This window comes from Centrocercus urophasianus, unplaced genomic scaffold (assembly GCF_019232065.1).
Source record: "Centrocercus urophasianus isolate 14NV4802_14NV808 unplaced genomic scaffold, USGS_Curo_1.0 seq_17, whole genome shotgun sequence".
Classification (NCBI taxonomy): Eukaryota; Metazoa; Chordata; class Aves; order Galliformes; family Phasianidae; genus Centrocercus; species Centrocercus urophasianus.
In genome coordinates this window covers 4,793,821-4,810,297 of record NW_024884722.1, presented here as the reverse complement: position 1 = coordinate 4,810,297, position 16,477 = coordinate 4,793,821, and the positions used below count along the sequence as shown (strand labels likewise).

Genomic DNA, 16,477 nt, shown 5'->3' with positions numbered 1-16,477 from the left:
AGCAACATTCACCAACCTTCTGGAAGAAAACCTGGAAGTAGTGTAATTCTTCACAGAAGTAGCATGTGATTTAGCATTATCAAAGCCTACATGAGACATCAGAAAATTGTAACTAAATTGTACCAGATTTCTTGGTCTCAGGACTGTGATTTAATGATTTGCAGTCCACTCTAATTTGTGATCCATATAGGAAACCAAAAGGTTTTAGGAGGCTTTTGTTTGTTTTTCCTAATCTCCAGTTCATGTAATACAGGGAATTTAGGAATAGACTGAGGCTTCAAAGGAGAGTGAGGAAAGAAAAGGGTTATCATCTTGCATCCTAGGTCATTAATGAGGAGTAGAATGAATGGCTCTTAAGAGCTGACATGGTTCATCTTCAAGAGCTGGAGAAGCAAAGTGAAAGAAATGAGCTGGAAGTAAGAGTCTCTGAATTTGACTTGGATAAACATGTTTTTGCAGCAGCTGTTGCTGCTTCTTGGTTATTATAGCTGTTTTTTCCTTCTTGGTCATTACAGCTGAATTTTCTTTCATCAGTGTAGAGGAAAAGCTTTCAGACTAATTCTCTCCATTCTTTTGCCTAACCTTAAGCTTTCAGTAAGGTTGAGGTACATGCTTGATTTCATAGCCTGAAGAAAAGGTTACGGTATTGTAGACTTCTGCTGTGCACAAAGCTAAGACCATTGTTCTTCTGACTGACCTGTTCAGCAAAAATGACTCTGAGTTACTCTAAGGATCTGAATATCAGTTTTAGCCTGTGATCTGTGATGACAGCTCTTCTGTGGAGCAAAACGGGTCAGAAAGCTCAAGAAAATAGATGTATCAACTCAGACCTGAAGACAGAGGAGGCTGGTGCATAGGGTTCTGTGATTTATTTTGTCCAGGAATGACTGTATGAAGCTCTTAATTTTGGATAGGGTAAATTTCTAAATCTTTAGAGACTCCAGGTAAGACTTTCTGTGGCACCATTTTCACTCTGATCAGGCATGTGCTGTTGAAACTGTTATGACAGTCCCCTCTTGCAGCACATTGCGTTATGTTGTTGGAGACCATGCTAAGACTAAACAAAAAAATAATAATAAATAGAACCCTCAAAATTGAATTAAAATGCTGAAATGGGAGGCACCCTTATGTAGATAAGGGTCTGCCTGATTTATCAACTTATAGGAAACTCAGTAATAAAGATATTTGATCGTGTAAATGTATCTGTTGAAAACAAAGAAATATTAAAAATCTCTCGAGATAAATACTGTGTGATAGATGGCATGAAATCAAGACTGTAATTTGTGCCAGAATGAGAGAAGTGCAGAGCATCTACAGAAAGTCCCATTTGGGTTTTGCTATTACTGTCAGTTCTACACAGAAAGAAACCAGCTATTACAGATAAGTGAGCAGATAGGTAATATTTTTTTTCCTCCCTTTGGCAGAGGACTGAGCAAATAATAAAGTCACTACTTTATCTAACAAACCCTGCACATAAAATATTGATGCTAAACATTTTTAAAGTGAACACTGCTTTGTAGCAGTCAACTGATTTCCTGTATTTTTTCCGGTGATTTTTCTCTTGAGACTTTTCGTTCTCGCTTGTTTTTAATCTAAACTGTGATTTTACAATTTTCTGTATTCTGTTTGAGCAGAAACTTTTGGAAAATGATTGCGTTGGAAGTTCCATATCATGTTGGAAAACCACTCAAGTTGAACATAGAAATGAAATTGCCAGTGAAAAATAGCAAAGGAGCTCTTTTTAAAGAGGGGAGAGGGAAAAATCCATGGGTGGTTGTACTGAGAGAGTTAAGTAAGGAAATCGGGATGGTTCAGATAGTTTCTGATAGCAAAGCAAATTGTACAGACTCAGGTCTGTGTGTAATTTAAATTGGTGAAAGGTGCTCAGTGATGCAGTAAGTCCTCTGTCATACTATTAGTTATTTTATTCTGCATTTTATTAACCTGGCTTCTCTGTCTTGCCTGCTCTGGCTGTTTTCCTCTGTGACTTCCTTGAAATTAGCAAGTTTGTGTGGATGAACACAGCAAGATCCTGTATTGAATAATGGAAGTATCACATGCTGCAAATAAGAAAAAAGTCTAAAAGTAGGAGTTCAAACATATTTATGTTATAAATATCTCTTAGAGTAGGAGACTTCTTGGTGTAAACCTGCCATCTTAGATGTGGAAAATCGTAGCTGTTTAAAAAAGAAAAGAAAAAAAGCACTTTTGATGTTGACTGGCAGATTGTTTAATATTTCATTTCTCCTTTATCTCTACAATTATCTGTTCTGCTGAATGCGTTCATGTATGTTTGTGTTGTATTTGTGGTGTGTCTTGCTGTGTCACTAAAAAAAAGCCCCAAACAACCCAAAAATAGGAGGAGGCAGAGGCTGGAAAGTATTATGTCTTTTAGGTGAACAGTGGACAGCCACTTTCTCTTCCCCTTTCTCAATAAGTAACTGAAATTAGTCAGTTTTAGAAAATAAAATATTTTTACATTTTAAAAGACATTCATTTGTTTGAAAAAAAAAAAAAAGGTTGGTTTGATTCAGAGTGAAGGAATTATTGAATTTCAATAGAATTGTTTGCTATGCTGTGATAATTTATATCAAATATTACTGCAGTACGTGTAATTATAGTTGGGTATTTAAATTTCAACTGTTAATTATCCTTAGCTAGCAATTTCATGGAGGATAATCATATTTCCTTCAATTGAGAGTGAACATTTTAAGTAACAGACGAGCTACGAGCCACAGGTTTTGGCAGTAATTGCTGCTACTCCCTATTTTCAAGATAAATCTCTTAATTAACAACTGTACAGCAGTGCCTCTTTGAAATATTTCATCCTCTTATATAAGTATCTTGAGAAGTAAGGAATGAATGTCTTAGGCAAGAAAAAAAAGGTCCCCTGTGGGGTTTATTGGCTTCTTAATTCAAACTGTAAGCATACTTGGGAATGTTTGTGTTTCAGGTTTTTACCTCTTTGACATATTTACCTCTCAGCACTCAAAGGCTGTTTGAATTCATGAGGGGCTTAAGAGACAAACTCTGTAAAGCTTAGTTCTCCAACACTACTAATAAATCAAATCCTGCTAGTCTGAGATTCAGATTATGTACATCTCAAACAGATCTCCAAAAGACTTATTTTTCTTGAATTAAAAATACAAACAGGCTACAGCTTTTACAGCACACTCCTTGATGCTCTCTGCCATATTGTGTTGTGTGTTTGGTGGAAACACTCCAAACCTCTGCTGTAAAGCTTTTCTGTCCACTAAAATACTCTTCAAATTGTGTTTTGACTGTATTTCACATGCTGATCCATATGTCCAAGAGAGATTGATGCAACTACCTGGCATGATAAATGTGATAGTAAGCAGTTGAGCAGTATGTCATCCATTTACAAGGACAATACTGAAGATTTATGTATGACAGAATGGGTGGTAAGAAGTTACCCCATTCAGTGTGTGGCTTGGTATGTCCCCCTTTGAAAGAATGTTGAGCTATAAAGAAAAACTTGTCCATGACAGGACTTATTTATACTTAGTTGCCTCATAAATCCCACAGTGACAATAATTTGTACTAGAATTAAATAGCTGATGATCTAGAGCTTGTGTTTAGATGCTGTTTTTATGCTAACAAAGAGCAGAAAAAGAAAATTATCCTCTGGCTATCATAAATGTCAAGGTAGTAGGCATTTAATTAGAGCTGACCTGTTTGAACTACTCTACAAATCTTGTCTCAGTTTTAATATTTTTTTTCTGGAAGAAATTAGAGGCATATTTTCTTTATTTCATAAAGGGATGCAGGTCTGATCTAACAAAATTCAGTCAATCCGTGATTTTCCTTATGCCTGTAAGGAGATAAATGCATTATCCACAGACCACACTAGAGCGGTGCCGTTCCCCAAATGCCATTCTGTCCTGGATTTAAATCCAATATCAATTCATTAGTTGGGTTTAATTTCACCAAGCGTGACTGAAAAACGTGGAGATCTCAGTGATGAGTAAAGAGTAAAAACCACACCTTGCAGAGATGTATTTTAGTCTGGCTCAACTGTGTGAAGAGGGCTGAATTCATCAGGTGATCTGTTGTAGTGTTGGATGCTAAGGCTGCTGTGCTTAGTGCCTGAGTGCTGTCCTCTTTATATTCAGAGTAATTCCAGAATCTGAGATGTTTTGGGCTTTGTCTTTACTGTGTTCTCAGAGAAAGGGAATTTGTTCAAGGTTTCTGTCATCAGAATTGGCAAAGGAATCCATGGAACAGGTTCATCTCTAGGACTTTCTGTTAAATACCGTAATTAACAGAGCAATTCAGAAGAACTTCACTTTTTTTTTTTTTCTAGATGTGATGCATGCCTTGAGACCACTTTAGATATTTCAGATGTAGCGAGATGTCTTGAAAGGTTCCTGTAAATTACATATCAGGCAAAAAAATGCACAAAGAAGTTTCATGGGAATTCCTTGCAGCAGTCCTGCCAAAGCAAGCTAATGATTAATAGTCTGCTTACTTACCTTTCAGATAATATAATTCTCTCTTTGTTCTAACGTCTCTCTGTTTCCAGTACTTCCTTTTTGTTTTCCAGATCCTTGCGTATTTTTGTATTTTGTGATGTGCTTTTCATGTTGCTTCTGCTAAACTGTATTTCTTTGTTGTTGTGGAAAGAAATTAATAAAGTTGAGCCACAGGAAAGGTGATTGACTATCCCACTTGGAAAAACAGATATATATTTTGCCTCGTGATAATAAGCTCAAAATGTACTCTGGGAATTGTACTCCTATAAAATCCTCTTTGAATTGAATTTTGGCATTAAAATTTATGCAGCCATTTGGTATCATATGTTTTCCTTCAGGAAAGATAAATATTTCAGGCTTTGAACAGTGTGAAACTGAAAACATTCACCAGTTGCCCCAGCTAGAATTGCAGCAGGCTGCTGTGCAATTCCTGTGAAGAATAGTACGTGTTTGAATACGAAAAATATGCAGTAATCATTGCAAGTGTAAGGCATTACAAAGGGATGGATCATTTTCTCTGACAGGCCATTTGTGATGGTTGTTTTGCAGTTTCATAATTTGTTGCCACTGAGATGAGTTGGGGGTTTGTTTTTTTTTTCTTTCCAGTTTTTAAGCTGTATCATGTAAGGAAGACACATGCTGTGTGTTTAGCAAAGCATCCACTGAAACCTGAGATGCTGAAAGTCCTCAAGTCCTTCATTTTCCAGAAAACACTCATAAAAGCTATTCATTTTTAATGAATAATTTATTTGGGGGCTTTAGATCAGATTCCTGTTCACGGGTTGTCCCTGTATGCCTTTTAACTTGATAATTGGTTTGTTCCATACAGATGGTTTTTTAAACCCACCTACATCCCCTGAGAGATTAAGATGTCGGAATGGGGTTTGCTGTGCTCCTAGATGCTGTCATTCCCTTTGCTTCTTCTCCGTACCTTTTTTTCAAAAGAGAGTGACAGAAGCAATCTGAAAAGTTGAGTCTAACAAAGCTCTGTGCATTCCAATAATGATAATGCTGAGATAGAGCTCTTTCTGATATGCTTCAAGCACCATTACTGTGTAGTTTAAAAAATGTGCCTTTGTTCTTTTCCCATCATTGAGCACTTAATTAAATATTTCTGTCTGGAATTTGTGTTAAGTATATCTTAAGATAATGCTGTTTTAAATTGAATCAAACTGATTTTCTCATTTTCCTTTATGCCAATGTCTCTAAAGAGGGCTGGTACTTTATGCAGCTCCTTGCTTTATTTATGTAAACAGAGTATTGGTTTCTTCCAGATCATAAGAAATTAACATAGTAGGAGTATTAGCGTAGATGAGGAACATTGCTGTGCCTCTTTGCCATCTTTCTTGTGCACAATGATGACTTTTATTACATTAGACAATTTGAAAATACGTATCTAATAGAGTAGGTCATCTGATACGTTTTTGCAGTTTTCCTATGATGCAGGGAAATACTGAGTCCAGCCTGCATGGGGGGGAAAAAAAGGTTTCTCAAGTACATTCTACTGACTGACCAGTTCTTCAGTGTAAATATCACCTGCAGTCCTAGATTTCTTGAAGAGTAAATTGTTTGTTCAATGATTTTGACTGATCATATCTTCAAAATACAGCCATCAAGCAAAGTAGCCTGCACGGAGTGCATAGCAGTTGAGTTCTTTCATAGAATCATAGAATAGTTTGGGATGGAAGGGACCTTAAAAATCATCTAGTTCCAACCCTACTGCCAATCCCATGTAGTGCATTAATCTCAAACAGTGATGGCATCAAGGTGTCAAGCTCCACAGCTGAACTGCATCACAAAAAATACATACATATATATGAATTTGGTTTTTCTCGATAATTTTCCCATCTGCTAACCCAGAAATGTTGGGATCTTAGCTTGAAACCTGCCAAATTCAGATGCATTTGCTTTAAGTTACATTCACTGACATGGATATCTTCAGAATTAATTCATTTCCCTTATTCTTTCCTATGGAAGTAGAAAAAAGAACTGCCTTTCTTAGATGGTGATTAGCATTAAATTAGTTCCACACACTCTACTGTATGGAAACAGGAGAAATCCTCCCAAATATTTTGAAAACCCAGCAGATAAATGTGGAATGAGGAACCATGGCTTCAGCATGTTTATGATAAATAGTCTCACATTCCCGAGTATTTAGCTGTTAATTCCATGCTCTTCTCTGCTGATTGCACTATCGCTGTGAATATGGGGTCAAGCAGCTCTTTCTGGATGTGCACACTCCAGGGTAAGGAAAATCAGTCTTATAATATTGTAACACAAAGCTGCTTTGCAAATTATTATTTTCATAGCTACAAGCTAGAGTATCATTTTGGTACCTTTCCAACTTCCATTGGGCTTAAGTTCCCTTGCAGGAGTGTGTGTGAGTCTCTTCTTTTTCACCTTCAGTTTAGAGGAACACAACCACGTGTGGCAAAATCTGGCTTTGTGTCTGGTTCAAAAATATATTCTGTGGATGTTCTCTGTTCATTCACAAGCTCTTCTTTCTGGAAATACTTAGGTATGTCTAGTTAGGCCTTAAATCCTAACTGTATTACAGTTTGGTTGTGTATTGCCATGCATATACATCTTCCAAGATCAGAGAGTAGTTATTTATAATTCAAGGTGAATAAATGAATAAATAACATCCACAGAGACTTGAGTCCAGAAATCATGAAAATGTGTGTAGCTACTGTGGCTGAGAGTGTTTCTGTGTGCTGCTTCACCTCTTTAAAACATTCATTGCAGCAAACTGTGTGCTTTCAGTGTAGATTACTATGGAGAAAAGAACAGTTTCCATTCAGCAGTTCCATCTGCAGCAGATGTTCTTTATGATGCGTGCAATTTTCCTGCTCAGTCTCAGAATAAGTATTTCAGTCTGATTTGGAGTTATATATAAAAGATTACATTGTCCCATACCAAAAGGAACCTTGCCTTAGTAAGAGTGTTACAGTAGAACAAATTCTCAAGGTGCTGATCTCCTCAGCCAGTTTTCTGAGAATCCTACAGTGATTCATCTTTCACGAGTGATTAACTGTCGAGGAAGATCTCAGCTTAAACTCCACTTCAGAAACAAATGAAGCAGTTACCTTTAAAGAAGAAAGTTCTGTTTTATGCCTTCTGTTAACTGGGGGCTAAGTTAAGTTGCTGAAAGGCAACGCAGTGCATTTTGATTTCGATGGATGTTGCTGTAATATTCATTGTAGTGCTTTTGCAGGTCAGCTCTGCCTTACCTGAATCATGAATATGAAACCTCAGTTTAGAAACTAAGGTTTAGGTTGAAGAACTTAAGGCATGAGCACTTGTGAATTTAAGTGCATAAAGAAAAGATTTCTCTGCATTCTTCATTATCACAACCATATCAATGTTGTAGATAATTTCTTTTTTTTCTGTATAGCAGAGGCATTAATATACAGAGGTACTTCAGTGTTTTTTTTTCTGTTCTGATCCCATGAGAAGCTCCTACACCTTGTAAGACTTTTTTCCAATAGAGTGGAAATCTGAATGAAATGCAGATGGTGTTTTGTTTTTGTTTTGTTTAAAAAACCTGCTGCTCTGAGGATGTGTCTTGAAAATACATTCATTTCAAGAACACCATGATATAAAAATGGCAGAAGGAATGATTTCTTCCTGTCAGATAGATGGTATGAAGGGCAAAGCAAATGTATATTGCACTTGCAGAGGACTGAGCATAAGAATGTAACCCAATCTGCAATAAATCTTAGATTTATTCAATTGCTCCAGCCTCTTATATTTTAAGGTTTGCCTCCCACCGTCCTCTGACAAATACTGAATCAGCACTGGTTGGAAAAGCTGCTAGGAAACAAAACATTTGGTGTGTTGGTTTGCTGATTAATTAGCATTCTGTCTGTCTCTCTTTATCCAGTCTAAAGAAATGATTTATTTGTGTGTTTGAAGATGAAATGCAAATCTTCAGTAATTGCATTTAAACAGCTGTGTGGTATAAGCTTGTAAAACCATTGTGCAGTCAGCTAAAATAGTCCGTCCCATAGATTCATCAGCAAAGCAGAGTAATTACTTTATCACACTTAGCATTTGGGAACATGAGGACAAGGGCATTTAAAAAGCCTTGGCAGATTAGAAAAAAGGCACGTCTGACCCAGCACCGAAGGCAGAAACTCAGAATTTTCTATCGTGAATGCAACTTATCTTCTCTCACAGAGCTGGGTAGGTATTAGAAAGGTAAAACATATAGAAGCAGTCAAAAAAAGGATTTTGAATACTTGGATAAATATTAATAATTTTGCTGTCAGTGCTTTATGTGCTTATGCTCCATCCCTGATGCCCTGGAGGTGTTCAAGGCCAGGTTGGTTAGGACCCTGGGCAGTCTGGTCTAGTGTTGGATATGGAGGTTGGTGGCCCTGCATGTGACAAGAGGTTGCAGCTTCATGATCCTTGAGGTCCCTTCCAACCGGGGCCATTCTGTGATTATGCTCTATTTTGGTGTATGATTGTTGTGGACATTTGCTGTATCTCGCAGGGGTACCTGTTCAGCAGCAGCACTGATTTTTCTACAGCTATAAAATATATTAAAGTGTCTAAAAACAAACAAACAAAACAAAAAAAGCCACAACACCCCACTTGCATTCTGGAAGGTGAACAGAAAAGAAAGGAAGTTGAGCTCAGAAACTTGCTGTGTTCTGTAATTGCTGCCAGTTCAGTGTGTTCTGTAGGAACGTGTTAATGGAACTTAAAATATCATTTAAATGTAAGACAATTGCATCCTTTTCATTTTCAGCTTTGAGCCTGAACTTTTTACAATAGGTCTCGAATCATGAAAGACGTATTGAAGGTTTAACATGAAAAGGCTTTTGTGACTCAAGTTATAAATTCATCTAAATATCTAACTTAATGTATTAAAAAAAATCAGAGATCCTTTATGCAGCCACTTTCTCCCCCAAAGGAAAAAGGTGAATTGCTAAAGGAAAAAAGAATCAATTGCTATTGGAAATGTGAATGGCTAGAGGTAGCACAGTATTTGCAGACGCATTGGATTATATGAGAGCTCAGTACAGATCAGATGGCAGTGGCTCTACATTGCAGTGTTTGCTTCCCTGATTGCTTGCATTGCTGCAGATAACGCCACTGCTGTGGAGAGCAGATGTATGTTGTGGGTCTGCACATCATCTTTGCCCATTCCGTTCATACAGTACTGCTGTGTGGTTTTGTGGCTGTTTTTAATATTAATTTGTACAATGGTTGACTTTTTGTGAAATAAATAAATAAATAATATATTTTCCTAGAGCATAGGCCACGTTCTTTTAAAAGTTATAAGTGCATCGTTAATATGATTATGTGGAATCATCATTTGTGTTCTGAAACTCCCTCACTTCTTGTTGATGGAGCTTATTGCCATCTCAGCTTGGCTCCTCATCTCCCCCTGTAGAGATCATGGCTTCTCTGCAGTAGAAGGATTCTACTGTCAGATCTGAAAGGATAGTATGCTACAGTGTGTTTATGACAAATTAGTATAATTCTGCGTTTTTCTTTCAGTTGCATTTTCAGGCCTTGGCTTTACCACCTTCTACCTAGCTGGAAAGTTGCATTGCTTCACAGAAAATGGCCGGGGGAAGAGCTGGCGGCTCTGTGCAGCAATACTGCCTCTCTATTGTGCCATGATGATTGCTCTGTCACGTATGTGTGATTACAAACACCACTGGCAAGGTGAGCTATGGAGATACATGAAAAAGTATCTATATTATTAGCTTTGCATTTCTGTATTTTTTTGTTTGTTTCACTGAAATCATGTGAGTTACAATGCACATTATTGCAGACCTCTCTTTCTCTTTGGCTGACACTCCTGAATTTCTACCTTTTGGTTTCAATTATGTGCAGCGTTACTTGGTCCCACTGAGCTCTTTCCCATCTCATACAGAAGTCCCCATACCAGAGCAAGACATCCTATTACACGCTTTTTTTTTTTTTTCCCCTCTGGTTTTGTGTTTGTGCAGCATCTTGCTCTATCATAGCAGCTTAATCACAATCCATTAACCTTGACATGTTCTTGAAGGAATCTTTTAGTTTCCTATAGAGTTCTTACCTTGTTCCAGGGCTTGGTGCACTCAGATCAGAGAGCACAAAGCTGTTAGGGTTCTTGTGCTCTGTGTGAGACCTTTTTGAATTAGTTTAACACAAATGAATATGAACAGCAGTGTACAGGTTTACTCTCTAGTTCTGGATGTGTGTTTGCATTGTGCACTACATCTTGCCAAGAGTAAGGATTAGGATTTATGTACTGATGTGTGCTCTGAGGCACATTATTATGCTGTATTTTATATATGATGGATGGAAACTACACCCAAGGGGTTGTATCTGTATCCAATTACAGGTGCTCATATTTTTGTTTCTGAAACTCAATCTGGAAACTCAGATAGCTCTTCCCAAGCTATAATCGTGCTGGCACACAATACTCTGCAGGTGACTTGTGCCCTTAGCTGGAAGAACTATCTAGCTGGAAGAACTATCTTCTCAAGGGAGAGTCATGTTCACTTTGTAACATGCTATGGCAAAGCTCAGGCCTTGTTTTTCATGCCCAGCAGTGTCATCCAATTGTATTGTATGTGCTGTGGTGTGTGAACGAAGACCATCAATACAATGTCCAAGATGGCATACTGTAGCTGAAAGGTGGAGTAGAGTATATGTACATTACAAAGTCAAGACTGAGAACATTAATATTATAAGATTTTAGGAAGCCCGTTAAGTTTGGCTAGAAAATGTAGCATTCAGGATTTATTGTTGAAATAGATGAATATTAGAATATTTCATTATGAATCCTGAGTATACTGACTGCTTTCAAGTCCCCATGATCTCCGTTTAGAGATTCTTTTAAGGAAAGATAACTGCTGAAATTAAAAGAATATTATTCTTTTTCCTTTACAGGCAAAGGAAAAAGGTAGAAAGTAAGTCTGGGTTAAACATGGGTCAATCAAATGCTTTGTATTTACAGTGTTCCTTACAGTCTGTCCATTCAGTGGTAACATGACTTTGTTGCTTTTCTTACCTAGATGCTTTTGTTGGAGGGATCATTGGCCTCATTTTTGCTTATATTTGCTACAGACAGCACTACCCTCCTTTGGGTAATACAGCTTGTCATAAATCTTACGTCAGCCTGCTAGATCAGAACTCAATGAAGAAAGAAGAGAGACCTACAGCAGATAATGCTACTGGCCTGCCTCTGGAGGGAATAACTGAAGGTCCAGTATGACTAAGAAATGCAAAATGAACTTCTAGCCTTCTCACATTTTCACTAAGCTGGTCTCTTAACACAGTGTTTCTTACCATACACTTGGTCTGCACTTCTTTTTTTTTTTTCCATTTCCTTGTTATAAAGACAAATTGAACTTTTTTTTTTTTAATGTCATAGTATCATTATACTTTTAAATTCCGAGTTTCTGTTCATATTGACTGCTGAATTATCTGTTTTCAGTCTACTGCAAACAGATAGATTATTCAGGGGAAACAGGACATTAAAAGACAATCCCACAGGGAGATTGATCAAGAAAGTGATTTCAAAGAAGATGTGGTTGAGGATACTGTAGATCTGGAAACAGATTTTCTTAAGTACTTTGTATCTCCTAGAAAGTTTGATTGTCTTCAGCACTCACTCACTTCAATGGGTGATGAGTACACACAGCACTTTTCATCAAGTGTTCAGTGTCTGTTCTGGCCAGATGTTTCTTTGTGTAATTTAATAAGTTAGGGCATCATCCTTCTGTTTATCTTGTTGCCTTCTAACACGATAAACTCCTTATGATGGGAGGACTTTGTATTAAGCTTTGGCAAAGTCATTCTGAGCTACTAATCAAGCAGCCGACAGGCATGAGTGGTTACAAGTTTGTAAGAGCCAAGCCTTGTCACATTAATAGTTTTAGAGGATGATGCTGATATTTGAGAAATTTCACACTGTTAAAGTTATCAGCTTGCAATAACGTGTGTTCATAGGATGGATCAGAAACTTGGTGTTATATCATTAGCAATTCTTTGAGAGTGCTTGCAGTAATTGCCATCAAAACAAAGTGAAAGTAAGGAATATTCATGACATTCAACAAACTGAAGTCTTTAAAACAAATTTAAAAAGATAATAAAGTTTGAGGATGAAGAAACATAATGGTTTTGTGATTCTCAGTGTACTACATTCATTTGTGTGTAGTGACTCACTGCAGCATTGATGATCTGAAGAAATGCAAGGAGATTTTCATTTGTGACTTTGGATGCACGACCATGAATGCTTTTGGTGGTTTCCAGCACTGTAACATATCCAGAGGAATGCTGGCAATGGTGTTCCACTTTAACCATTCCACATTCGCAGCTCATCATGTTCTTGTGCATGGTACTTGCAAAGGTTGGCTTGGTACCTGAACTGAAACTCTTCATTCAAAACAGCGTTGGTACAGAGGATGACCAAACAACCTTAGTTAATTTATTATTATTAGGATCCAGTTTTGTTACGTATGCACTATGCAGTATACATCACATTCCTGTGAAATGATATAGCTTTGGATGGCAGATTGTCAGATTCCAGAATCTCTTTTTGTGGATATCCTGTGAAAATAGAGGTAGGTATTTTAGACCATGACCAGGCAGTTGAACATTTCTTAACAGGGGCTGCTACTTAAAGCAATCAAGACAGTGTTGACCAACAATCATTTTTACGGTGCTTTAGACTGGAGGAGACTGCTGCCATAATTATAATTTATGTGTTCCTGTTGGAATTTGTATTGGCCTTGTAGGCATTTTGTGATTCAAACAGCTCAATGTGTTTATGTAATGCTTGTCATTTACTTTTGTCAAAGGTAATCTTTGTAGGCTTTTGTTTTGAGAAGAGCAACTTCCTGATTGGCAACACTTGAATTTTTATGGAAAACAAGGAAATTAAACTCCCTTTTAAAAACTGTAGTAATTGAGAATACAATGATACTGTGTATAAACATATAAGATACTTGGAAATTTTTGTAAATAGGGAGTGACGTGAAGGGACAAATTCTAATAGGCATAAACTCAGCAGGATTCTGCAGAAATTAGACCTGATCTACTGATACTGGTTTGGCTGCATAGTCAAACAGAATGTAAGAGGCAGGATTTTTTACTGACAGTTACAGTATTCTGAGCTATAGAGTGGATAATTGGCCAAACCTAACTGTCTTTCTGGTGTACATGTGCTGGGTCATGAAGCTAGCAAAAGTGAAGCAGAATTTTGCTGGCGTTGTACGCGCATTGGATTTAACAAAACACTTCTCTGGTGTAATTAAGATCTTATTGTAGAAATCCACAAAGTTTAGTGAAGGTTTAGTCTTTCTACAAAGTTTTTAAACCATCCTATCGAGTTCTGTAACAGTGATACCATTTTCTGTTACGTCATATGGGATGACTAAAAGAAAGCCCTGCAGTAAGGGTGTTGTCTTTTCATTGTATAGGGCTTTGCCATTAGCTTTTTCTTTCAGCAGGAACCTTAGTCTTCCAGGTAATATGCAAATGTTAAAAAAAAAAGGAATCTTAAAAGTAGAAGTTTAATACTGATGCATAGTGCATTTTGCATGTTTTTATATAGATCTGGCTTATTCTCAAAAGTGAGTGGGGCCTCCTAACTGTGCTGTTCACATTCCCAGTGTTTTAAGGCTTTTGATACAACTAGGTGATTTTCTTTGGGTTGAGAAGTGCTTGTGTAGACCTTAAATGAGTAGTGGCTGTTGAAAGATTGGAATGTGAAATGTAATGCAGCATTGATACTATGGTGCAAGAGTAATTGGTGAGCTTTGCAAAGCAGGAAAGAATAACAAATTTTAATGTAATTAAGTTGAAAGTCATAATACAGACAATGTGAAAGCTTTGATTAAACTGTAATTAATATTATGAAAGACATAATGAGGTGAAACTTACAGCAGGATCTGTAAATGCTGTAATTACCAGTGTTAAGTCAGCGTGGGGAAGGCATTTTTTGTGGATCAATGTATTTTAATCTCATGCTTTCTCAGTGTGAAGGATATGTGATGTTGTAATGCACCAATAAAACAACACATGAATATGGGTTTGTACATCTGAGTGTTACCATTTTTTATCAACGTAGTTTAATTAATAAACCACGTGGAGCATTAGCAAAAGAAGCCTTAATGTAATTGTTATTTATGCACAATAGCAGTTCCAAAAGTGATTGTTGTTACTAGCCTTTCTCATTTAATCAAAATATGCTACCCAACATCCATCCAGGAAAATGTACAGTGTAAGCCTGCAAGGCTGAAATTTTGAAATATTAAACCAGTAGTCTGCAACAGGTCCCTTTTACCTGTCACCTTGTGTATCTCAAGTTATTGGGAATGCCATATTTTATGAAGCGTGGTTAGACTAGGAAAAGGCAATGAGATCTAATAGAACACAGCAGAAATATCCTGACACCAAACGTATAAGATTGCAAATCAGTCAGCAGAATGTCCCTGCACTGTATGCATATCTCAGACAGCGTACTGCAAATAGAACTGGAGCACAAATGCTGATTCATTCTCAGATTTCCTTGTGTGCAACTTAATCTGGTTTCACCCTTGCTTCTTTCTCCATGCATAAAGCACCTGAATTACATTTAGTGTGAAAAGAAAGCCTCCTTTTCCTTCTTTCCTTCAATGATTAAAAATAATTTCTGGTGGATATAAAAATAAAAAAAGATATGTCTTTTTTAATTTATTTTGCTAATAATAAAATTCCACTCATTTCAGTGGAAATTTTGTGGATCACTAATCACATCACATCCAGTAAGTGACATAAGGCCTTCTTACCATTTCTGTTCATGCTTTTACATTTCTAGGATGATAGTTAATGAAATATTGTAACTTTTGATGATTTTTCTTTTGGTAACATATTCCTCTTCTGGGTTAGAGATCTGTTGGATTGATCTATCCTAATGCAAAGGGAAAAGTGTTGACCATGGCAGCATTAGGGTGATGAGAGGGAAGATGCTTGTTTTTCTTGCTTTTGAAGTTCAGTATATGTAAAGGCTTGCATGTAAGATAATCATTTCCATGTCACCTAGCCTGCCAGTGTTATTGCACTGCAGTAGCGTTGTGCTTGCTGGGACAAGGGCAGGGCCTGGCATTGAAGAGTTACTCCATGCAGATATTCACTCAAAGCAAGAAAATGGAATTTCTGTTCCTCCTAGGATGCAATCCTGAAAGCCCGAGTAGAAGTTGAGTACCACAGTCAGAGAAAGAACATTGCTTTGAATTTTCTTTCTCTTGTTGCCTCCATGGTAGCAGCCTGGAACATCATTAAGTCTCAATGGAAAACCCATAATGAACATGTTAAAATATTAACATTAAACATTAAAATATCAAGACTGGATGGATTTTCCCCAGTATACTGAGATGAATTGAGATGCTTTTTGCACATGCTTGACACATCCCACCATTGGCTGACTGCTGGAGGACTTTTGATGACACTTGCAGAGATGATCAAGAAATGATTGTTCAGACCACTCAGGCCAGATGTGGATCTTGATTAAACCCATAAACCTCTATGAAAAGCTTGAGCTGCAATAGATATACACGGACGTTACAGAAACTAAAGTTCTGCCCATTGTTATTTTGCTGCCAGCTTCTGAGAAGCCTTTCCAAAAAAGTTTCCCAAAAAAACAAAAGGCATCAGTGGGTAGTGTGAATCATGCAATCTATGTAGCGAGGCATGAATGGGGCATGAAATAGAAAACTCTTGCTCAGTGCTTTGACTTGATAAATAGATACAGTGATGCATAGAACCAGTTCACATGTATTGTAGAACTTCAAGCATCAAATCATCCAGCTCTGCAGACCTTAAACCTTTGGACTGAGTTTCTTGTTAGCAGACCAAAAAAGCCTTCAATTTCACTGGCAGCTTTACAGCTGTTACCTATTATACTAGAGACCTATTGGAATTTAACACTTGGTACAAAGACTGAATTCACATGGTCTGAAACAAGCTTATTTCCAGGAATAGATGGGGCTGGG

At 37.2% G+C, this 16,477-nt stretch overlaps 1 protein-coding gene across 1 annotated transcript in view; it reads left to right on the top strand.

Annotated features, from left to right (window-relative positions):
* Positions 1 to 14,557, top strand: part of PLPP4 (phospholipid phosphatase 4) — a 47,038-nt gene extending 32,481 nt beyond the window's left edge. Inside the window, exons 6-7 of the mRNA XM_042818340.1 lie at positions 10,005 to 10,175; positions 11,516 to 14,557. Of these exons, the coding sequence (XP_042674274.1) occupies positions 10,005 to 10,175; positions 11,516 to 11,715 (371 nt within the window). The 3' untranslated portion in view covers positions 11,716 to 14,557. The remainder of the gene's footprint in view (positions 1 to 10,004; positions 10,176 to 11,515) is intronic.
* The last annotated feature ends 1,920 nt before the right edge of the window (positions 14,558 to 16,477 follow it).